The sequence below is a fragment of the Bombyx mandarina genome, chromosome A1 (genome assembly GCF_030267445.1).
Source record: "Bombyx mandarina strain Sakado chromosome A1, ASM3026744v2".
Lineage (NCBI taxonomy): Eukaryota > Metazoa > Arthropoda > Insecta > Lepidoptera > Bombycidae > Bombyx > Bombyx mandarina.
This window is the reverse complement of record NC_143234.1, coordinates 23604582-23630423: the sequence shown is the minus strand read 5'-3', so window position 1 is coordinate 23630423 and position 25842 is coordinate 23604582. Positions and strand designations below refer to the sequence as shown.

Here is a 25842-nt window from a genome sequence, read left to right as displayed (position 1 = left end):
TTTTGACAAAGAGTTTATTCAGTCTTAAACAGACATCATTTAGGGAACATGTGTACAATGCACACAAATATAAAGCTTGTTACATTTCCCATTAAGTACAATCAGGCGTAGTATGTTATATCTCAACTGATTGTAAGCGAGCATCGCCCAGCCCGCGTCCGCATAGGAAGGCATTAATACATACACTTTGTTCATTATTCAGATCTGGTGTTTGCTGTTTCCATATTATCTAAACTGTGTAAGAGAGTGATTGACATGGCAGGGCCGAGTGGCGACGCGGACAGTGACTAGCGCGCCGCCGAGCGTCCGGAGCACACACACTACAGTTCACATACATGTTAACTTGCACGAACCTTGATATTTTCAGTAGGATAAAGAATGTTTTACTTCCCGTCATGGGCACAACGTTTTGTATGTATTTTCTTTACATAAATTAAAGTCAAAACCGAAAATCTCAGTTCAGACCGTCTGAAGCCGGGACGAAGATCACGTCGAGAGTCCAAGAGGTAAAGTATTTTTATTTGTTCTAGAGTTCCGTTGTTTTTCACAGCGTTGCGTTTAGTTGTCGGAATTTCGGTCCAGAGGAGCGCCGGGGACTTTAGGTGGTGACCGTTCGGGGCGTTGAGGCGCGTCCGTCCCGGGGGACCACAGGGGGGCGGACGGGGCCCAGATGGCGGCCAGCGAACTGAAGGGGTCGTAGACTCGCGCGGGTTGCGCGGGGAAGCCGGGCGGGGGGCGGAGGGCCGCGCCGCCCCACCCCCACGCGCCGCCCCACACCCCGCCGTACCCAGAGCTCACCCCCGCACACTCTTCTGCAACATACAAACGTCGCTCACTCTCATATAACCACGTAGGAGTATCTAAATGTTCACGTTAACTGTTTTCGATACCTGTCTTATTTGGTTAACAAATATCGCGGATGGGTGACTTGGAATGGAAATTATGTATTTTACACAGTAGTATATCAATATTTAATTGAAAATGAAACCTCTGAGTGCGGCGCTGAGCGCGGTGCGCACGCGAGCCCCCGGGCTGCACACTACTAAAACTTTTAAAATCCCAGTGGCTCATTCGGCCGCAGGGGTCGAATGAAAGAACTTTTCAAAATATTGTGGTGCTGTACTCTTCAAAATGTCACTCAATAACGCAGCCGCGGACATATTATATCTGCCACGTGTGTTGTAACTCACTCCCAATGAAGAGTCCCGGTGTGAGGACATTTTTACGTGTGTTGTTCGTGGAGATAATATTTTTGTCACATATCATCTTGGTTAAGATGGGATCCGAACTTAAGATATCATGCCGGACCTCCGCACTCGCAACGATAAAACCAATGCAGTAATTTATTCAAAATTACATTTTAAAAAGTGACAACTTTACGTCCTCGCAATAAGGGTGAAATTGCAATTTTTACTGGTGGTAGGACCTCTTGTGAGTCCACGCGGGTAGGTACCACCACCTTGTCTAGTTCTGCCGTGAAGCAGTAATGCGTTTCGGATTGAAAGGTGGGGCAGCCGTTGTTACTATACTTGAGACCTTAGAACTTATATCTCAAGATGTGTGGCACACTTACGTTGTGGATGTCTATGGGCTCCAGTAACCACTTAACACCAGATGGGCTGTGAGCTAGTCCACCCATCTAAGCAATAAAAAAAAAAGGAAATTTAAAATAATTTTATTATAGTACTCGAGTCTTATGCAGTTTGTAATAAACTTGTATTTCTGTCGTATTTATATTTTATATCGTCCATTTGTTTCCCTACCTAGTTGCTGGTAGCCTAAGGGGCTGTTCCAGCTACTAACCTGACTGAACCTGAGAATTTGCTAACACTAGCCCTAGCAGACCCACTGAAAAGATCTGGCGAGAAGCTCAGTGGGCTGTGTCTATGGGTTAGTTCGACGAGGACGTTGACCGGTGTTTGAGAGGTCTAACAGCAACGAGGGTGAATTCGGAGATCCGACGGCAACTTCGCGCTGCCCCGTCGCGGTCGGACATCGTCCATCTGACTTAGCTTGTGATATGATTTAAAGTTCTTGGTAGCATAAGATTATAGCCGGTTGGCGGTGGTTCAGCATCATAAAATAATTCTTCTGGAACTGTCGTTTCGTCTTCCTGGTCATGGTTTTCGTAGAGGACTTGATCCGATTCTTCTCCCTCGAGAACATGATCATGGTCGTTGGAGTTTGTTTCGGTAGTTGTATCTCCCTCGTGAACGTGTGTTTGCTCTGGAATTGCAACTTCTCTTTCTGAGTTCGTGTTTGGCGTTATGGTAATCGGATATTCTCTTGTCTCAACTTCTGTTTTAGGAATTTCACTATTACAGATGGGAAGAGGTTTCTCATCGAAGATTACGTCACGAGAGCGGACGAGCGTCGAGTGTTTTCCGTCTGTGACCCAGATACGGTAGCAATCTTCGTCGTACCCGATAAGTCGACCTTTTATCGCCTTTTTGTCGAGTTTTCTACGCTTCTGCTTTGGAATATGGACATATGCGATTGAGCCTATTATTCGGAGATGTTTAATAATAGGTTTCTTTCCATACCAAAGTTCATGCGGAGATTTATCTGAACTTGTGGGACCTGTTCTGTTCAGTATGTATGCGGCGGTATTAATGAGCTCTGCCCATAGCACTTGCGGTAATGGCTCATGAGCGTACATCATTGATCTTGCTGTCTCAACTAGGGTTCTGTTCTCCCTTTCGCTTACTCCGTTTTGTTCAGGTGTATACGGGGTGACGAGTCGCTGTGCTATTCCATGTGTGTCTAAAACATTTTTTATGGACGCGTTGTCAAATTCACCGCCGTTGTCACTTAGAAGGCATTTTATGGTGTGTCCGACTGTTTTAGTTTGAGCGATCATCAAAACTAACTTGTCTTTGACCTCGGACTTCTTGCGTATGAAGTACACCATACGGTAGCCAGTAAAGTCGTCTTTGAACAGAACGTAGTACTTATAGTTTGAGAAGCTAGGTTGAAACGGTCCGCAAACGTCGGTGTGTACGATTTCTCCGGGCGCGGTAGCTCGGGTTCTTGTACCGAATTTGAGTCGATGCGCCTTTCCAAAGATGCAGCCTTCACAGGTCTCTTTATCCATCGGCAGGATTAGACCTAGTTCCCGTTGGATCGTCGCTCTTACGTGTCTTTTATTTTGGTGAGCGAGTCTCTCGTGGTACAGTTGCATCGTTGCTGTAGTTGCAAAGACTTCGGGTGGTTTTTCTGGCAGTACGGGTTTTACTTCCAGTCGATATAAGCCACCTTGTTTTTGTCTCTTTCCTATTAAGCACACTTTCCCGTTGACAATGACGTTGCATTCAGTTGTCCTGGATGAAAAGGTGCTATTCGGGACTCGGTCGTGAAGTGCGAGTACGGAGAAGAGGTTCTTACTTATGGCCGGAACGTACCAGACGTCTTGCAGACTGATGTCGATTTGTTTCCCGTTAACATATCCTCTGAGCTGTACTGTTCCTTTGCCTTTGGCACGGACTTCATTGCCAGCGGCCGTTGTAACAGTGTAGTTCTCATTGAAATGATCGTAGGTTTGGAAAATATCAGCTCTGTTGGTGACGTGGCTTGTTGCACCATTATCTATGTACCAGTTCTCGTTGTCCCGTGAAACTGTGAAGATTTCGTTATCTTCTAAAGACATGAGTAACAAATTAGCGGTCTTTGAAGTAGAAGGCGTTGCTGTCTGGGTCGGATTTTGGCTCTTAGGAGGTCTACCGTCACGGATCCATTTTTGACAGTTGCGTACTCTGTGGCCAATACCTAGGCAGTAGTTGCATTTAAGCTTCTTGTCCTTCTTCTTTTCCGTATTCGAAACCAGGGCTTCCGAATGATGCGAAGGTACGTTGTTACCTTGCAGTGCCCTTTCAAATGCGCAGAGATGACTAGTTAGGTTTTCTACAGTACGGTTGGATTTGGGCAGTAGGAGCCAACTACTTCTGAAGCTGAAGTATGAATCATCAAGCGTGTCCAGTATCTTACAAACAAGTAGCAGTTCGGGTAGCTCTTGGTTACTGTCCTTCTTGAGTTCTTGATTCAGTTCAGTCCAGATGTTCTTTAATTTTGACATGTGAGTGGCTATGTCGTCTGCTTGATCCCTCTTAAAGCTGAAGAAACTCATACACAGGTTGTAGGTTTTGTCCGCATTTGTTCCGTCGAACAGCCTGTGGAGCTCTAACCAGACATCACGTACTTTAGTGAACCGCATAACTTTTCGAAGTGTGTCTTCTTGCATATTGGTGGTAAGTATTAGGATAGCGCTGGCATCAGCTTTATCAAACTTATCTTTTTGTTGTTGATAAGCCGCCAATTCAGCATCGCCGCATCCGGTAGGTGGACGAGTAGGCTCCTGGAACGATCCTTCAACTACTTCTAGGGCCGACGGTACGGTGCGTAGTAAGCATAAGGCTTTGTATTTCCAGGTGTCCCAATTTTTTCCATCTAGGAGGCCGATCTGAAGCTTTCCTGTGATACCTTCCATTTTCGTAGTGCGGGTCCGTAACCTGATATGATTTGAAGATTGGACTCTGTGCTACCAAGAACTTTAAATCATATCAGCTTGACCTTCACAGTGGATAGTGATTCACAGTCGACACTTGCGAACTGCCCATCGGTGTTGCGGTGCTGCCGAGCCACGTGGCGACTTGGCTGAGAGCGTCTGAGCGGCGTCCCGGGCTAGCCCCCGCGGTTCCCACAGCGCCCCCGGGCTAGTCCCCGCTGCGTCCCCGGGCCGGCCACTGCGGTCCGCCGGCGCGTGCTTTTTGTTTTGTTTACTTTGTGAGTACGACAAAAATTTTTGTGACTCGAAGCCTGAACGATTGTTTCGATAAGTTTTAATGTGGAGTCCTATGACTGCCGGGATGTTGATATTCGCAACTGAGAAACGTTCGTAACCAAATAAGACAGGTCGAAAAGTACAGAGTAACCCGTTAGTTGTCGGCAGTACTCACCAAGATAGGGATCGTTCGGAGGGGAGACGAAGGGTGCGGCGTCGGCGGGCGGGGAGGCGCGCCACGCGAAGTCCGCGTCGGGGCGCGGGACCACGCTCTGCTCGCCGTTGAAGTAGAATAGCGAGTTGTCTGCCGGAGGGGGGCGGCGCCGGACGTCGGAGCCGATAGGGGGCAGCGGGGCCGGCTCCGGGCCTGCGCCCCCACCTCTCGCAACCACTGAGCTCCACGAGGCGCCCCACCGAAGCCCCCCCGCTGCCGCCGCGGGGCTCGCCCGCGCGCCCACGGGTCCGGGGGAGGCGGGTGCTCGTTCGCACCGTCGTTTGGATGATTTTTCCCTTCGCGCGTGGTGTTTTGGTCCAACGGGGCGCGGCCGCACGATGGCCCCATCGGAGTCGCGGCGCGGGCGGTCGCGCTCCCGGCGAGCCGCGTCGCCTCCCTCCCGGCGCCGGCGCTCCTCCCGACCCTCCCGCGCGTCCTCGGGCCGCAGCGGAGACCGACGTTTCGGCGTGACTTCGACGAGGGGATCGCCGTCCGCACCGACGGGCGTATCGCTCAACGATCTTTTTTCGCGACCGCCGACGTCATCGTCGTCGACCGGTTCTCGTTCCTCCACAGGGGAAGATGAAGACGAAGAAGATGAAGAAGAGGCGGAAGACGTGGATATGGTTGCGGTGGAGCCGAGATCCTCGTCGCTGCCGACCAGTCGCTCCTCGGTTTCGGGGTCGGCTTCGTACCCGTCGTTCGTCATCTCGAGTGCGGCAGCCGTGGGCGTCTCGGCGCTGACGGCGAGCGCATTCTCCGAGGAACCGGAGGGACCGCGGTCCGCCTCTGCGTCCTCGCTCGATCGGGAGTCCTCGTCTTCGGCAGAACGCAACACGTTAGAGCGCCAACGCTCGAAGGCCCGACGTTCGGCTTGTGGATCCGACGGGACGGGCGGCCGACGAGCCGTCCGACGTCGGCGCGCGGGCGGGCGCGGCGGCAGGCAGGGGGGCGGCGGCGCGGGGGCGGGGGGCTCGGCGGCGAGCGCGCGCAGGTCGAGCGGCGCCCTGAGCGGCGGGGCGGAGAGGCGCGGGGGCCGGGACCGCCGCAGCTCCCGCTCGGCGTCGATGGCGGCGGCCGCGAGCACGAGCACGAACACGGCGAGCGCGAGCAGCGTGCCGGTGGTGCGCATGGTGGAGTCGAAGGGCGGCCGCAGCAGGGCGGAGTGGCAGCGCGGCAGGAGGGCGGCGGGCGCCACCGCCAGCAGGGAGAACTCGGCGGTGGAGTGCTCGACCCGCAGCGTGAGGCGGGCGGCCACGCGCGCCAGCGTGTAGTCGGGCGAGAAGGCGAGGTGGAGGGCGCGCGACTCGTTGGGCGCGAGGGCGAGGGCGGCGCAGGGCGACAGGCGGAAGCCGCGCGCCTCGCAGGGCCGGCCGGCGACGCGCCAGTCGTGCAGGCGCAGCGGCACGTCGCCCGTGTTGCGCACGGACACGGCGCGGCGCAGCGGCTGGGGGGCGCAGTCCCGCAGCTCCAGCACCAGCGCGGCGGGGCTGCCGGCGGCGCGGCCCGCCAGCTCGAACCGCGGGTGCGCGCCGCGGCCCCACAGCTGCACGCCTTCGATTATCGTTAAATTGTTTCTGCAAGTGTCACAGTTCGGTCACCATTTTGTTTGAAGCGCGGGGACGAGCGCGGGGTCGGCGTCGTCCTTACCTGAGGTACAGGTACGTGGTGAGGGCGGCGGCTTCGTCGGGCGTGAACGTGATCTTGAGCTCGACCTCTGCATCGGGCGCGAGCAGGAGCGGCGGCAGGACTTGAGGAGAGGGGCGCGCGGCAGGGCGGGGAGGTGCGCCCCCCTCCCCCGGGCTCCACTCCCGCGCGAGTCCCTGCGTGCTCCTCCACTCGCTGAGCGCGAAGGCGTCGTGGGTCCACACGCACTGTTCACTCTTACAGTGCGGAGATTCTACAGCATCAGTCCTGGTTTAATGTACTAAGTGATGATATGTATATATTTTAAGTTTTATAATTTTTTTTAATATTCTTATTTACTAATGCTTACATACGAAATAGCACCGCAAGTGGCCCACCCGGAGCACACGGGCTAGTGGACGGAGCTGCGAGCCGGCTTGCACAATATTTAGATTTCAGTCTATTGTTCTAAAGTGATCATCTTGCGTGGGCGATATGGCGTCAATGAATTACGATAAGCGCGTAACATGAAGTGATCCGTGAGATGATCAGCCTAAACAGAGCTTTAACTATTTACTTTACTATTAGTGTTTAAAGGATAAGTTTTTTGTCAAGCTTTAAACAGCAACTAAGAAATAGCACGACATCAGCAGAGCAGAGCAGAGCGGTGTGCCGAGATGCTACAAGAATCTTTCGAGTCTTGTGAGACAGGCTCAATCTCCGGGAGTCGTTGTGAGACACTCGCAGCATGGGGGAGAACAGTACGGGACCGAGCACTCACAGCCGCAGGTCGACCGGCGCCAGCACCGGCTGCAGCACCAGCGGCAGCGCGGAAGGGTTGCGCGCGCGCAGGCGCAGCGTGGTCGCCGCACCGAGCGGCGCCGGGCCCGCCGCCCCCGCCGCCGCGCCCGCCCCCGCCGCCACCCGCGGCCACGCCCAGCCCGCGCCGCCCGCCGCGCGCGCCTGCACCACCTGCGGGACCGAGCGCTGTAGCCCCGGGGCGCGCCGGGCACTGCGCCAGCCGCGCTGCCGGGCCGTACCTGGTCCGTGTGCACGTGCAGCGAGATGTTGACGTGCGTGTGCGCCAGGGCGGCGTACTGTGCGAACCGCGCGGCGTGCAGAGCGGCGTCGGCCTCCAGACCCCCGGCACCCCGCGCCGCCCACGCCGCGCCCTCTGTCGCAGTAAGGCGGACGGTCAGGTCACAGTTTCATCAACACTTGAAATTGAATTAGTAAGTCGGTAAGGGCGAGGCACGGACCCGGCTCGCGCAGGTCCAGCCCCGTGTAGCAGCGCGGCGCGCACAGGCGCTCCGGCGCGAACAGCACGCGGCCCGCGGCGCTGCGCCCCGACCACTCGGCGCCGCCGCCCTCCGACACGAACCACACGGCCGGCTCGGGCTCCGGGCGCGACACGTTGACGAGCCGCATGCCCACCGACATGCTGTTCTCTAGGACGAGCGCCGCCGACGCCCACACGTAGGGCGCGGCGTACCCGAAGTGCAGCGGGTGCACCAGCAGGCGGCCGGCCAGCGCGCGCAGGGACAGGCGCGTCTCGTGCAGCGCGTGCTCGGTGCGCACGCGCAGGCGGCCGCGCAGCGCGGCGGGGCGGGCGGGCGCGTGCACGGTGAGGCGCGCGCGGGCGGCGTGCCGGGGCGCCACGCACGCGCCGTCCGCCAGCCACACGGACACGCCGGGCAGGTCGGCCTGCGCCTCCACTACGCACAGGGGGCGCGGGCCGGGGTTGCGGAGGCGCGCCCACACCACGGTGCGAGTGGACGTGCCCACGGCGCCCAGCCGCAGCTCTTCAGCGCTGCTGTGCTCGGCCGGCCACTCCCACTCCTGCGTTACACACTGCACATCAGGACTGTGGATGGGGGGCCGCTCGCCGAGAGGGGGCAGGAGCCTACCAGTAGAAGCTGGCCGGAGTACAGATGCAGCGGCAGCGTGTAGTGCGTGAGGTTGGTGCGCACGGTGACGTTGGCGTCCAGCAGCAGGCCGGGCTGCAGGCCGCGCAGCCGCAGCGAGCCCAGCCGGGCCTGCTCCCCCGCGCCCAGCACCAGCGGCGTCGCGCTCTCGTGCTGGCGAGGCCGCGTGTGTTTGAAATCGTGTTTTAATAGTTAGATATTACATTTCGATTCATTGAATATATTCTAAAAACTCACGTGGAAATGCTCCAGTACTTCCGGCGGGTAGTGCAGCCCGGTGATGTGGAGGGGCACCGGGAACTCGTTGTGAACGCGAATTTCACGTTCTTCCAAGGCTTTCTTTTCGTCCGCTGTAATAAAACTGACACAAGAATAATATAATTATATAGAACCGAATCAGACACTCTTGAACAAATTTAGCGGTGCGACAAAAAGATGTGAACGAAACTGTAATGTTAGTAACCGTTACACTACGTTACGTTTAAAATCGTATAAGTTTTTGAGTAAAATTTTACGATTGAAAGTAGTAATTCTTAGCAATGATAGACACAGTCGGTGCATCGTCACTAACAGCAAGCGGGGCGGGTGCAGTGCGAGCGTGCCCGCCAGCACGCGCACGGAGTAGCGGGCGCGCGCGCGGCCCACGCGCAGCCAGCCGCCGCACCACGCCTGCCGCGCCGCGCCCTCCGCCGCCGCGCCCGCCGCCGCCGCGCCCGCCGCCGCCGCCCACATCTCGCCGTCTGGAACACGTATTGCGGTTTATCGTCACAATAAGCACAGTGGTCCACTACTGCTGACTACCCTCGACCACTTCTGGTCTTTAAGTAACAAAACCAAAATAAAATACTTGTGTATTAGTTGTTTTTTTTTTTCGATTTTCAAGTTTTAAAATTAAATAACTTTACGAGGGTAGTAGGTTCGCTGCGAGACTGCCGCGCGCATGTCTTGACTGTTGCTGGCACGATACAATCGTTAGGAAATTTAAATGTGACCGAGTGTGTTCCTTCATATCAACCGCGCAGCCCCCTACACTCACAGTCCAACGTCACGCGGCCCACGCGGCGCAGCGGCTGGTGCGGCTCCAGACGCGAAGTCTCCAGCGACAAATACACGCCGTCGGATCTTTTACCTGCAAAGTTTTTAATATCAGACAACGTTCAAGCTCAGCACCCACAAACAAAATCTTTCAAACAATTTTAATACTTTTGATGGTGCGAGGGCGGGCGGGGCTCGCGGACGCGACGGCGTGGATGTCGCCACGTGCGACATTATGTCACAAAGTTCACTACACCGGAGTAAGCGAGAGGAAGTACCATTAGTGGTGGACTTGTCGTTCTGTCCATTGTGTGCGGGAGGGGGCGCGGGGGGTTCCGGGGAAGGGGGCGCGTCCCCGCAAGTCGCACCCCACACCGCACCTTCCACTGTCACCGAGTTGCCCAAGCTGTTGCCCGCTTCTAGCTCGAACTGAGGACAAGGAGCACGGTTAGCGCGGGCGGGTCGCGGCGGGGCGGGGCGGGGCGGGGCGCGGCGCTGCAGTTACCGTGTCGGGCGGGTCGCCGGAGCCGCGGGGCGCGAGCGACAGGTGCAGCGGCGCGAGGTGCTCGCCGGGCGGCACGGCGCGCGCCTGCACGGCCAGCACGAGCGGCGCCCCGGTGCCGTTGGTGCGCACGCGGATGTATGCGGTCTGCAGAGCCGGCCCCACGGGCGTCACGCGGAGCCGCACGAGGGCTCGTGAGGCGCCGGCCGGGACCAGCCAGGCCGCACGAGCGGCCCCCGTGCCGCCCCCCGCCAGGGACAGCCCTAGCCACGAGCCCGACGAATATACCTCGGTAACCTTTAACAAATATATCACCGTCTGGTTTAGATTTTTTTTTGATGTGAAACATCTATAGCCGCACATAAAACAGATTTCTGGCGTGGCGACACATGCCGTGGCGACGCGTCGCCATGCGCAATCGACTGTGCGATTCTCTCCCACTCGATCCGGCGTTAAGCCATCTCTCTCGCTACACTGAGCTCGGATACCTATAGTGTATACTCCGTAGTGTATACAGTGTTGTTTACTACAGTACACATTACCTGTGTTTTACTTGAAAACAAATTATTTTTTCGTAATATTTTATTTTATCATTATGACATATTTAGTTCCTATCACAATCTGTTTTCTGCATATTGCTTTTACAAAATAATGTCGATGTTTCACATCTGCCAGGCGTCCCGTGACGGCTCACATTTTTTTTAAAAATATGAATGAATTTAACTTCTTCCATTAATCGTAATGTCATCCCTCCCCTCTGCCGTTAGCTAAGAGTAGAGCTGCCTACGTTTTATCCACAGTTATAACTTGCCTACGACAAGCACCTACTCGTTTTCAAAAGAGCGGGATACTTTATCGCGAACAAGCGCTGGGCTGGTTAGTGAGCGTGCGCGCACCTGCACGGGGTGCGCCGTGGGGTTGTACAGCGTGAGGAGAGGCTCCACCGTCGCGTTGAGAGGGACGCGCACTCCGACCAGCGGCCACACGCCCCACTCACTGGCCACGCCCTCCGCCGACACCTGCAGCACAAACACCATCGTACACGACCCAGCGGTATCATGCATACACATCAAGAGATCACTGGTTCGAGACTGGGCCCGTCCTGCTGAGACCAGTATTTCTGAAAGTATCGCAAAGTTATTGCCAACATTGTAATTATGAAACTGTTTGTTTGTCTATAACGCTTTCACGTCCGGACCGTAAGCTAGGTACCGTCCACTCCACTGCCGAGGCCGGGTCCCCCGCGCGGACGTAGCTGCACGGAATGCTACTTTAGCAATATGTATTTAAATAAATATGAAGTTGGAAAAAGATCCAAAAACAGCAGTCACGGTCGCAGCTCCCAATGAAACAATAGCATTAATCTTAATATTAATTTCCTTGAAACATAATTTTCGGTAACGTACGGGGTACTTGAACACTCCGAGCGAGGTGTGTATGTAGAGGTGGGCGGAGGCAGGGCCTTCGTGCCGGCCCAGGTACACGACACTGAACGTCGTGTTGGCTTGTGGCGCCAGTGTCTGGAATTGAATGAAATATTTAAACGCATTAGTGTATTCATTAAACAACTTCTATGATTCTTCTAAATCTTGTCGCAAGATTTAGGGCAAGGGCAATAAAATTTCCTAATTTTTTTCCCTACGTATTCGCTGGTAGCCTAAGGGGGTATTCCAGCTACGCGCGGACGTGTAGGTGACCTCACGGGCTCAGCTTGAGAGAATGTGCCAATATTAGCCCTAGCAAAAGCAACGCTTCCCAGAATTTACTACCGGATCGGAACTGCGACCCACTGAGAGCATCCGGCGAGAAACTCAGTGGGCCGTTTTCCCACAAAGGTGATTCTTAGAAAGGGTTATCATAATTAAATGCCTATGCAATGTTTAATATTACTAACTAACTAATATATTACTAAACATTGAGCTCGCCTTTTCGAAACTCAACCCTGAGCGCAGTGTCCATGTTATAGTAAAGTATTGTTGAGCGTTGAAAAGTTCCTCCGGAGCTAATCCTGACGACTGGCAATGGCTTTTTATTGCAACTGAACCAACATTAAAAAATTAATTCCGTAGAATTAAAAGTAGTGGTTCTAATATATCTTGCAAGATTCGACCAGAACAAATACATATGTTTTCGGTGCGTGGGGTCGGCTTGGCATAACACCTGCCCATCTCTCTTCGTGAGTGTCGAAAAGGCGACAAGGTGTTCGAATGACCGGTAGCATTCTCTAAACACTAGCATGCCACGATCCCCAACCGATATTTATTGGTACGACTTATGGTGCCTGCGTGGCGGGTGGGCCACGACTCGTGACTTCGTTTGCCGATCTGAGCAAGCCACAAGCGCTCGTGCGTTATTATTCATCGATCCATCCAGCATACATTCCGCACAACCGTATCCCTTGTATTGACTTTACTAAGGTACTTACTACAACATTTCACCGAGCATAAGTTAAAACCGATCAAAGACATATTAATAAATATAATGTTGTAAAAGTTGTTGTTAGGTTGTGTGGGGCGTATTAATTATGAATAGAAGAAGATTCCACACTACAGGGTTGATTGGTTGGTCCACGTATCGCTAACGTCACCACTACGCCAGTGCAGTGGCCGCCAGGGTCATTGCAGTCGATTCATTCGTTTTCTACTTTTAGCCCTACATTTGCATCCTGATACTATACATTTAACGCATAGTGTTCAAAATAAACGAGTATCTTATTTCGACTCGACTCGGTTTAGTGGAGTCGCACCGGCCGAGGTTGAAGATAAATCAGAGCCGCGCCATTAAGGCACGGATACAAATACAAAGAGCTTTCAGTTGAAAACTAGGAAGCCGACCGGTGTCGCAGCACGGCACACTTCCAGAAATAAAGAGTTGGGCAACGCGGCGCTGCATCGCGCTTCCGCACCAGCGCGGCGCCGGCTCGCTGCCCATGGACTCACTCGCACGTGCTGTCTTGTGCATTCTATACAATCTCATTTATATCTATCTTCTATCTATATATATAAAGATGAATTGCTGTTCGTTAGTCTCGCTTAAACTCGAGAACGGGGCGAATTTTGGTCTTGAATTATTTGTGGAAGTCCAGAGAAGGTTTAAAAGGTAGATAAATATGAAAATGCTTGAAATTAAATAAAAATAACAATTTTCCGGACGGATTGATTGTTTGTTTTAAGTTTATTTTATACAAAAGCTTAGGTCTTTTATTTATCGATTGAGGCACTACGAAGTCTGTCGGGTCAGCTAGTTTGTTATATTGTTAAATTCTTTATATTACCGTTTAATAAACAATGTATTCCACTATGATATTATGTAAATACGACGCAATTTTTAAATAGAATACAGAAAACAATAAACCGCGAAAGCGTTGAAACCACCATGTTGATAGGCAACAAAGTGTGGTTGGTAATTGTTATTTATGGAGCTAGCATGACACAAATATGTCGCACAATAAAAGTTTGGACTCTTATATCGTAATGTCGAACCACAATCCTGTCTAAAAATTTTTTATTGCCCCACTACCAAGCCGCTGCCAATTACTTTGTCTCTCACAAAGTAACTTGCGGAGAGTGCAGAGGCTGCAGGCAGTAGACTTCGGCATAGCACGTTGCAATATATGTGTATGCAATGTGTGTCTATAATTAGAGTTACGTTAATCATGTGTTGCAGCGCAAATCGGACAATTTCATCGTCACCCACGCAACCTCCCTCCTCCGCTCTCTCGCTCGCTCGCGGTTACACGTTAAAAATAACGTATTTCCGTATCGGTGCAGTAGCAGTATCTTGACCGCGTTCAAATTAAGACTCATCATCCAACAGAGTACCCCATAGCACTACACTTCAGTAATCCAGGAATTGTTTGTTGATGAAACTAATGTATATTGTATGTAGTAATGATTCAAGAACCACAATTGTAGTAGAGTAAATCAATGTACCGAGTGTATTCTTAAAGTGAACCTTGGTTCTACGTAGAGACCCACGTAACTGCGGATATTGATAACGGTGGCAGTATGAGTAAAATTAAAAAGCAAAGGACTGGGGAATGACCATACAGATTTTGTAACTATCGTTATCCCGCTCCGTGAACGACCTTCCTTTAGTCGTACACACAAGCTGGTCATCTGTGCGAAAGAACTGCAGCCTCCATATTTGCAGCTTCAGCGCGTCATGAACGTTGAGATCGCAGCAGACATGCCGCGCTGCCTGGTCCTGCGGAAGGCACCCTCACTGCCACGCCACGCCGCTGCAGCTAACAGACTGCTGTGAGCACGACGCCATGATCATCGACACTCAGAGTAATCATCTTCGTCGTAGCTGCTCTGTTCTAGGTGCACTACTCACGCCACTGACGCAACGCAGCGATCAAGCTGTTAAGACTCACTAAGGCTCTGAGCCAGCACTGGCACTTCCTAGCAAATTCTCCCAGCGCCAGATTGCTGACACGACTTCTGGTGTCGGAGGGAGTAATGGAGCAATAGCTTTCATAGAGCATTTTCTTCGGTTTTTGCGATTGGTAGACATAACTAAGCTTTCATATAATTTAAAACAGAAAATATTTAAATCAAACCAAGGCCGCGATAACAACATTTTTAGAATAAGTTTGTATATATACCTATATATGTTTATGTATATGTCACATCTAATTTATCGGTATGCCATTCTGTTTCTGTTTAACTCCATCGGATTCTCCCTTTCATATATACAGTAAAACTCTGGGGTTAGTCGTAAATAGCACGTATTCTCTCCCAGCACAGATACTGACAGAGAAACAAACAGCTGCTAATAGATAAACAGTAGCGTAATGGAGTTACGTCATCGATACTGTGGGTAGCAAGGTCTCAGGAGACGTCGTGCAGTCCGTGAAGCGACCACATTCACTTATTTGGACATTTTACTCTCCATTATTTAAATAATACATTATTCTTCGTAATAAATACATTGAACCAAAATCTCGTGTGTTATATTGAAATAAGCCGTATCCTAGCGTTCGAAGTTTACCGCTTAATTATGTTACAACGTATTATAAACTCGCACGGTTCGGTACCATAATATTATTTCTGCGGAAACTAAAATGCGTTCTAGTTGAAGAGCGGGATACCCGGTATAGAAAACAATTAAGACTTCGGCCTCACGACTCAACACAAGTACCACCACGAACCAACCGGAAGGCCACCAGCTCAGTTATAAAAAAATAATTCAACTTTACAATAAAAATAAACTGTATGTAAATGAAATGTAATGCGCGGGTCAGTTACTCATGTGACGCAACTGTCACGTCTTCTACAAAATAAAAACAATTCATGAGCAATTGATTCGTTGTTTGCGATATTAAATGACACTCATTTAAAATGATTTTGATTGAGGTATGATCTTTTAAATTTATACCGTCCACCTGATAGTAAATGGATGGTAAGTCTCATTTTTTATAGTACAATGGCTGCCCTACTCTTGAAACCGAAACGCTTTACTTTTTCACGGCAAAAAATAGGCAAGCTGGTGGTACCTACCCGGGTGGGCGCACAAGACGACCATCACCAGTCAGTGCCACCAAGAAGTAAATATATTAATACAGGTCGTACGAATTGAATGCACACACTGAGGATTTTTTTTTCTGTCAACAAGCACTGTCCCTGTGATATCGCTTTCATTAGCCTTCTTTGGCACATTATCAACAAACTGGTCTTCTAGGTCAATGTAACATTGTAAGTGATAACTTAAATAAATTAATAATTTTTAGTTAAAATGTTGGTTTTGTGTCAAGCTTTAGCTAAGTTATTTATCGTTCGTGGTCGAGGCGATTGGCCAACCCCACGTGGGGGCTACGGACCGTCGAGGCGGTTTACCCGGTCTTTGATGACTGGGTGAATCGTGGCGAAGGACGTCTCACCTTTCGTCTGGTGCAGGTGCTGACCGGGCACGGATGCTTCGGGAAGTACCTGCGCCGGATAGGGGCTGAGCCGACGACGAGGTGTCACCATTGTGGACACGACCTGGACACGGCGGAGCATACGCTCGCTGTCTGCCCCGCTTGGGAGGTGCAGCGCCGTGTCCTGGTCGCAAAGATAGGACCTGACTTGTCGCTGCCTGGCGTCGTGGCGTCGATGCTTGGCAGCGATGAGTCATGGAAGGCTATGCTCGACTTCTGCGAGTGCACCATCTCGCAGAAGGAGGCGGCGGGGCGAGTGAGGGAAAGCTCTCCTCACTACGCAGAAACCCACCGCCGCCGAGCAGGGGGTCGGGACCGGGGTCGTATCCGTGACCTGGCCCCCTAAGAGCTAGGGGTCCCACCCGTTTTGTGCGGGGAGAGACCCAGACGTGGGGTGGCGTGCTTTGCACGCTCACCCGCAATAGGAAGCCGGGTGATGGTAGACCGCGTTCCCCCGACCGCTCTGGGGGAAGGTGTAACGCGGCGCTATCAAAGCGGGCTCTCGGCCCGCTGAACGAGGGAACCGGTGGTCGTGTCGCTGGCGGCCACCGGTCCGGCGTCCGTGGGACGGTGGGATGGATGTAATGTGCTCTGCGTCAACCCTGTCCCGCCGTTTCAATAGCCCCGACTGGGCTCCGGCCCGGTCCGAGGTAGGGAGCCGGTTGTGAGCGGCAGGAGTTTTTAGTGAGGTTCAACTCCCACATACCCCACCTGCCGCGCGGGTGGGGATCCGGCGATTTTCTCCGGTGGAAAAAAAAAAAAAAAGTTATTTATCGTGTTAAGTGTGAATAGTTACTGCACATTATGTCCGATCTAAACGACGGTCAAGTTGATAGGACACAAATTAGTCCAAATCTAACTTGAATCCAGATGATGAAAAGAATAAAGCTTGGAGACGTTCAGGAGAGGAGTACGTTGAACATGACATCATTAAAAAGGGAGCATAGGCGAGAGTTATAGTGTGGGGGCGTGAAGCAGCTCTGCGTCATTAGAATCGGGACACTGATACGTAGCTGAGACTTGGGAAGAAATTGTAGATGCCATTGGTCCATTTGTTCAACAACGCTATGGGGTGATCAGCGCGCTCGGCCGACTTAACTCTCATAGAGCAAGCATAGGATAGGCTTGGAAGACAAATTAAGGAAACAAATACTGTCCTCGCTAATTTTAAAGATATTAAATACACATTTAGTACGGTAGTTATAAAACGGAATCTCTCAACATTCTTTATATAATTAGAATAGGGATCGAGACATCCGAAAGAGACTGGAACCACTTCATAGAGCTGGAGGGGCCTAACTAAATACCGATATAAGTACAAAAATGCTTCTTTCCTGTAAAATTGTTCTTTTCTTAATTATTATTTTTTTCCCTTAAAATTCGGTTTCTTCGATGTCTGCAATTCTAACTTCACGAATAATAAGCTAAATTTACATTTAAATTTAATAATTTTATTATAATATGTTAGGTGGACCGTATGCCTATCTGCCTACATGAATAATAAAAGAATATTCATAAGTATATTCATATTTGTGATTCTCAATATTTGTTCACGGATATACCTATATTATATTCAACTTCCGCCAGTTTTATAAAAATATTTTGCGCACAATTGAAACTAAAGTCTCATGGTTCAAAGTAGCCAAATAAAGAAATTAAATCAGAACAAACGTATCGAACAATCGGAACGAGCACTCTCTACCTACTCACGATACTTCGTCGTAAAAGGGTCGCGCTGCGCGGATTTCAACAGATGTAACGTAAATACTTCGGAGATAACAAGACCTAAACGCTTCGATCAGTAGTATTATTGATCGAAGCCTAAACGTTAAAATGTATTAACATATGAATTGAGTAAGAGCTGATTTACAGCGAGGCCCACACACAACTGCCAACTTGGGCCACACATACATACACACATATCCGACAGCAAATCAACTGTCGTTCATGATTTCATATTTGAATTGAATAATTATTTAAAAAATAGCACGCGTACAACTCATAGATTATATTAGATGTATTGTTATGTAAGTTTCCTGCGCGTACTCGGCGTACTGAACCGGTTATAAATGCGTTATAATATTATTCTTACGATTTGATAAGCTGCGGTTGACTTATCTTTCGTAATAGAATTAAAATTGTCATATAATAGAAATAATTGAATTAAAAGTCTGTTTCTAGAATCAATCGAGATATGTAGTGAGACCGCGGCGCAGTGGTCACATCCTGTCGATAGTGAGCACTGATAACCCTAGATCGTATGAAAATAGCATTCACATGTCACCGCGCTCTCACTTCAAGCAGTAAACACTACTTGTAGTTACAAATACGTTACATTACATATCAGTACGCACGGTGGCTCTCGGCAGACACTATTACTAATTTTTTTTAAATTATTATTGAAATATTACTGAATGTATGAAAGATACTACGCGTGAGAACACCGTGCTGTGATAAATACCTTCCTAGAATGGCCTAAGCCTTTTGTTTTTATTAAACATCACACCGGTCAACTACCAGATAGATTCATCAAGAATAAACATACACATATGTTATATACATACATTCTGATGTATTACATGAAACAATAAATTTATTTTGCAAAAAGCTTATGCCACGCGGGTCGATCCCACTCTCACTCTATCCTAGTCCTATTGCGAGGCTACCGGACGGTTAGTCAAATGTGTTCGGATTTAAAGGATCGCCTGTTATTCCCACAGAGATTAGCATCGTGTGAAATTAGTCTTTTAAAGAATTGAATTATTTTATTTATGTATTGTTTGAAAACGTAAGTCATTATCCTCGACATAAAACGTCATGAAATAAATTTTTAATAATTTCAAAATTTGAAATGGCAATTCTCTAGCAATCTTAAAAGTAAAAAATATTGACAACATAATAAATTCAAAAGATAGTATTTTCGTCAGTAATAATTGATTCCTCAGCGTGAGAAAGTCGTGCAATAATGAAACATCGGTGTGGAACAAACAACTCTCAACTACCTAGTCAGGTCATAAATTCTGTCACATGTTTAATGTAAAATAATTGAAACAAGTTTATTCATTATGTAACCATTCATATACCAAAATGAACTTAACAAAACATAGATTCTTATGACACTTAAGTTTATTCAAAATGACCTCTGTGATTTTGAATACAGGCCTTCATCTGCGCGGCCAGTCGTCTATCGGAGCACGAACGAGATCCATGTCAATATCGGCGGCTGCCTTAATCAAGGATGTCTTGAGTGACTCCAAATTGGGATGAGGCTTTGAGCACGCCTTTTCCTCCAAGTGTTGCCATATCTTGTAATCTTAAAGGATTCAAATCTGGACTGGAGGAGGGCCAGTCTTCGTGCCGGATGAAGTCGATTTCACGCGCCGCCAGCCAGTCTCGTGTGCTCTTCGCTCTATGAGCTGGCGCCGAATCTTGTTGGAATACCCAGTGCCTGTTATTGAACATGGTATGAGAAACAGGTTCCACAAGGTTCGTCAGGACTGTATTTTGATACACAACTGCATTCGTTTTTACACCTTTCTCACAAAAATGTACCTCTGTTAAGCCCCAATAAGAAACTCCCAACCATACCATGAGCGAGGATGGAAAATGACCTCGTTGGACACGCGGAATACGGTTGCTCGCTTCTTCACTACTGTGTGCGTACACCTTATCATTTTGTTTGTTGTAGCTCTCTTCTACGGTAAAAATTTTTTCATCCGAAAAAAGAATTTCCCGATATATTTTTCCCGCGTACCGCTTCAACAAAGCGCGGCATCTCTTCAGTCTCAGGTCCATTAGACGAGCATTCAAACGATGTCCTGTTTTTCTTCGATATGCCCGAAGCCTTAAGTCTTCATTTAACACCCTTTTTACCGTGGTTCTGCTTAACCCCATCTGAAGGGCCAACAGTTTCTGCTTACGTTTGGGATTTCTTTGAATTCGCGCCTTCACAGCTTTTATCACTGCTGGAGTCCTAATAGACCGAGGGCGACCACTTCTTGACCTGTCATCTACACTAGAGTCTTCATTGTATCGTTTGATGGTACGATAAACGAATCTTTTGGTTATATTAAAAAATTTCAGTATGTTAAAAATTTGAATTGGCGCGTAACCGCAACGATGCAACGCAATAACTGCAACACGGTCTTCTTTAAGCGTCCACTCCATATTTAAAAATGAGTAAAATTCTAAAAGTATACATTTTTATTTTCATGAACAATTCGAAATTCGAATTCAATAAACTTTTTTGTGGCCAGCATTCTAAAAGAAAAGTTTTTACTGTGTGACAATACTTATGACCTGACTAGGTATATTACACTTTTTTTTTGTTTCGTGGAAAATGTTTTGCCGATTACGATGACGTCATACTATTACGTTTTTAATTGCTGATCGCATCAGAGAGCCGATAAAACGTATCTACTAGATACATATAAATAACTTTATTGCAGGTTGCATAATATTTGACAACGGTCTTGTGTTAATTCAAGTCTTTATCTAAAAGACCAGTCTTATCGCTTCAACATACATGTATGTATTACGCGTGTATAATATATTGTCCTAACAATATTTCTGGTGCCTCTCTAAGTAAAGCTGAGGGACAAGCGACTGCAGTCGGTCCGACTAGGGCTGCGAGGCTGGAGGGCAGTATTACCAACTTGTAGCTGGGTCTTCGGCCGTCGTGTCAGTGAGGAAGAATGATATGCCGAGAGTTTTATTAACAGAAGGAAGACGACAATGATTTATCATTATATTATCACTAAGGCAGAACCGAAACTGCCGATCCGCTTACCTAGATGGACTGGAAGAAGGCTCTCTTATATGACGTGAGAGATTTCTTCCATAATTTAAGAAGAAAAACTCATTCTGGTGCTATTTATAGGGTGATTTTTTTTGAGAATATCGTTGGTCATTGAATTGTAAACAATCAAAAAACCTAGGATATTTTTTTATAGCCCTTGTAGGCAGACGAGCACACGACCCATCTGATGGGGAGTGGTTACCGTCGACCATGGACTTCAGCAATGCCAGGGGCAGAGCAAAGCCGCTGACTGCTGACATCACATTTGATGCATTCAGGCTGAATAGAGGTGCATACTTTAAAGTCATTTATAAAATAGCGACGCACGCAGCCCCCAGCCGGCGCCCCGCTGCTGCTCAACTATTCTGGCGCTCCTGTTCTACTCGTACAGGTGAGACAGAGTTCACACAATACAATTGATACTTCGACCTCATATCCAATACCTTTAGTGGGTTTTTAAACTACTTTAAGTATTGAATAGTCGGTCACGCATTCGGTGGAAAATATTCGTCTGTGTTAGAAAACAATAAGAACAACTGTGTATGTTAAGAAAAAGAAAATGTTTAGTTACATAGTACAGTGGCTAGTGAGCTTAAAGTAGCTACTCCTCTCTGTCTACCCGTCGGCACAGAAAAATTATTTACTTCACGGCAGCTATAACTGTCGCTGCTATAACGGAGGTATTTATTTTATCAACTGTAAGAAATATAAGAAACGCAGTAGAAATCGGCTGAATGTCGTAACATTACTCATAAAAAAAAGGTGAGTCCATTAGCGGATTTGGATAACCCCGCTTAATATTAGGTGGAAAATGAAACAAGTACCCAAACTCGCAAGACTCACGACTCGTCCGTAAGCATAACATTAAATACGTTGAAGCCTACCTTTGACTCAAAGAATGAGGCATGGAAGTCAGGTGTGGTGCCGGCCACGGAGGCGAGGTGTATGGTGGTGTTGGCGAGGTTGGTAAGGGTGACGCGGCGCGCGTGCGGCTCGGCCAGCGCGGCGCGCCCGAACTCCAAACTCGGCGGCTGCAGCCATATCCCCTCGGCACCGCGCTTACTGTCGCCTGCCTCGCTCCCCCATTCCTACATACATTATATGCTCTTAATATCTAACGTTTTCCTATTAGAAGTATTTAGGATGGATGGATTACTGGTGGCCGGAATGCCTTTCCAGTTTTACCAGGACAGGCTAATGTTATTAATTTACTCGCTTTTAGTTGTGGTAGGACCGTGAAACAGTAATGCGTTTCGGTTTGAAGGGCGGGGCTGCCGTTGTAAATATACTGAGACCTTAGAACTCATCCCAAGGTGGGTGGCAACATTTACATTCTAGATGTCTATGGGCTCCAGTAACCACATAACTAAGCAATAAATAAAAAACTCGTAACTCGGATGCGGAGATCGTTTTCAATAATGCATAATCGTTGTTACAAGAGAATTGAAGCTGTAAGCTCACTCACACTGTGCAATAAAAAAATACTCTGATTTTCAGACAGTTCAATTCCTCTCATCTAATTTTTACAGTTCATCCTTATTGCTTAGTCTGTTTGTAATCATCAAGTGTTTTTACACAATTTTGTTTTGCAACACGCCATCCTGTAATGCAGTCTACTCAGCATGCCTCAAGAGCCATCTCTTGACTTTCTTTGTACTGGGCTCCAAAAAAGTATTTTCATGTAGGCAGACACTTAATGCCCCTGGCATTGGTAATATCTATGAACAACAGTATCCACTTATCATTCGGAGGAATGTAGCCTGTCTTCAATGGATTTAAAGAGCAACATAGTTGGAACAATAAAAAGCTCAAATAACACTAACTCCTATTACAGAATGTTTTTTTTTTGTTTTTTTTTTCCAAAGTTTCACATGAATGGAACATATTGTGAAATAATTTAATATTACAAAATTTTGTAAATGTAGAGATATTGACAAATTGTTATATCAGACACTACACAACATTGTAATTGACTTGCATTGTTGCACTTGTGTTCGGTGTGGTCAGAAAAGTATCAGACAATACAAGAAATTAATTTTTTCCTTGTATACCTATTCTTCTTGTCTTACAAAACCTCACGAACCAGCTGGTGTTAAGTGGTTACCAGAGCCCATAGACATCAATAAAGTAAATGCCACCAATCTTGAGACACGAATTCTCAGGCCTCTGTTTTTACACTACAACGGGGGTAACACCCTTCTAATATGTAACTGCTTCACAGCAGTAATAGGCAATGTTGTGATGCGTACCCATGCAGACTCACAAGTTGCTTACCATTAGTAATTATGTAAACTATAATTTTTGTGTATTTCATTTTTACTACACAATGTTATTCATTCAGTATGGAAGGCAATCAGGAACATTTGCTAAGTATGTATTTCATTACAAAAATTGGTACCTGTCGGGACATTTTGAATACTGGCACAGTTGCATCACTTGATATCAGGGTCGTTTTCAATTTTGCAGACAAAAAAGTAACAATTTCATTAATTTGAACTTTCTCTAATTTTCCATTTTTTTGTGTTTAGGTGTGTTCATCATTAAGGTTTTGAGAATCAAATCAAATAACTCGCTTTTGGCCCCAAATTTGAAAACAACCCATAAATGCACCGGGGGTCAAATTCTTTATACCACGTTGACTTACTTTCTGTTTGTCTTACATGTTTATTCTTTCAAGCTTTAAAGCAAGCTTCTTTCAAGCTTAAAAGAGATCCTTAAGGTTGTCAGACATATACCCAAGACATTCAATTGTTTCACTGTATTTTACTTGTATTTTGCATCTACATGCAATGTTCATTAGTCACATAGGTGTGTACTAAAAGTGTCTTTTGTAAAGACCATGGCCAATACTACTATGTAGGTTATGAAACTAAAACCATAGAATATCAAAATATAAAGTTAGAACCAAGGAAAAGGAGATCACAGTGTTTATAAGTTTACTTTGATTACTAGGATTCTACTTTAAATAAGACATCAATAACACATGAAAGAGCTGTACATCATAATAGTTTCTTTTTTTTTAAAATAAAATAAAGCCACAACCATCCAATTTTTGAAAAACCATTTATTGTGACCTAAACTGATCTGATTTTTTTTATTAAAAAAATAGCTTTGTTTAGTCAATTGTGTGTTTAACATTGTTATTATTATTATTATACATATTGTTATTATAAAAAAATACATACACCCTAAAATAATATCAATAAACATTTCACTTTGTTCAATGTTGTAAAAATATGACATTTATATTGTATTAGTATGAAAATGTGCATTTAGAAGAAATATCTTTAATAATGTGTCCCTTGACAATGTCAAATATGGTTACTATTATCTTATTCCGTTATTACATGTAAAATAGAACAATTACCTGAAAACTGATCCCTTCTATCAGAGAATCATGTAGTGTGACACCTGAAATTAAGAATTTTTTGAGCAATCTATTTTAATTACTTATTTACATGGTTAGTTCAATTTTGTTTAAGAGAAAACTAAATCACATTAATTCTATAGCCAGAGCTAAAAAATATTAAATAGGTACATAATTGAGCACATGTGAATTTTCTCGAGGGGTGGTGAGAGCGCGGGGGTAATAGACTAGCTGCAACCACCTGCATTGCAACGCACGATTTACGCGCGCTCCGCGTACGCTGAGCAGATTTCAAAGTGGTCGATAAAAATACTATCTATAAAGTGAAAGAAAAATAACAAATAAATCCGCCTCGGCCCCAGTCCAAAATAACATCACGGCGCGCACTACCGCCTCAATAGTTACATGCCAATAGGTTGATCCTATTCGATATTCAGACTACCACCTCCTTCGAGACTAATTTGGCGCTTTAAAAGGATTAGTTAACTACAGATTTTAGTTACTTTAAATGAACGTATGGTATTTTAAAATCGAACTTACCATGACTCTTTCCTTGGGCCGACAGTCTGGTCTTTAACGAAATATCCAATAAGGTCAACACAAATACGTAACACCACACAATTTTACGATACATTTTAAACGAAATATTCGTAACGTGACACTGTTTATTCACATTTCTGCACTTCTCGTTGTTTTTTCAACAACAACTCACAAGACATGCATTCGAGAAATAACGTAATGCTAATGAGCATAGATTATACACTTAATATATTTGAGATAATGAGCACAGATGTTAGGTGTAGAACTGAAGGTGTATAATCTATGGCACAGACTAAAAACAGAATGATAGGGACTTTTTGGCGGGAACGCGAGGAGTGAAGTTGTGTGATTTATTTTATTTTGTCTATTTAGTGTTTCTTCGGGCTTAAATGTGTAATAATGGTGGTTTATTAACTGTGTAATATCTATGAAAGTGTACAAATGTGGGAAAATGAAACAAAGCCGCTGGACGTAACTTCTCGGGATCCTCCAAAAAGTCCACTGAAAAAATCTTAGTAAATGACCACCATTTTACTGAGATTATATTTCATCCCATATCATCTCATTTCATTTCATTTAATTTCATCCCAGTTGATTAATGTCTCAAATTAATCATCTTCATTTCATTTCACTCCATAATATCATTTTTCATAAAAATAAGAATACAAATTAAAATAAGACATGACTTAAAGGTCTCAATTACCAGGTCATAAAATCCCTTAAAAAAAACAGAATGATAGGGACTTTTGGCAGGTACGCGAGAAGTGAAGTTGTGTGATTTGTTTTATTTTGTCGATTTAGTGTTTCTTCAGGTTTAAATGTGTAATAACGGTGGTTTATTAACTGTTTAATATCTGTAAAAGTGCGCAAATGTGGGAAAATGAAACAAAGTCCACTGAAAAAATCTCAGTAAATGAGCATCATTTTGCTGAGATTATACTTCATCCCATATCATTTCATCTCATGTCATTTCATTTCGTTTTCATTTCACTTCATGCTGTTTCATAATAATCAACTTCATTTCATTTCATATAATTTTCATATAAAAAAGTTACGTATCATTAAAATTAAAATAAGACTTGACCTAAAGGTCTCAGTTACCAGGTCATAAAATCACTTAAAAAAAACAGAATGA

General features: G+C 46.9%; 1 protein-coding gene across 1 annotated transcript; it reads right to left on the bottom strand.

Moving 5' to 3' along the window:
- On the bottom strand, positions 1-24928 carry Tmem131 (Transmembrane protein 131). Its single transcript, XM_089739256.1, has 17 exons — positions 24708-24928; positions 24168-24211; positions 21685-21888; positions 11486-11599; positions 10976-11098; positions 10083-10376; positions 9856-10006; positions 9579-9671; positions 9114-9282; positions 8780-8903; positions 8525-8695; positions 7877-8456; positions 7658-7791; positions 7399-7589; positions 6642-6905; positions 4953-6568; positions 1-812 (listed from the first exon to the last, which is right to left on the bottom strand). Exons 1-17 carry the CDS (start codon positions 24799-24801, stop codon positions 559-561), a joined length of 4620 nt encoding a protein of 1539 aa, XP_089595382.1. The 5' UTR covers positions 24802-24928; the 3' UTR covers positions 1-558.
- Positions 24929-25842: the final 914 nt, after the last annotated feature.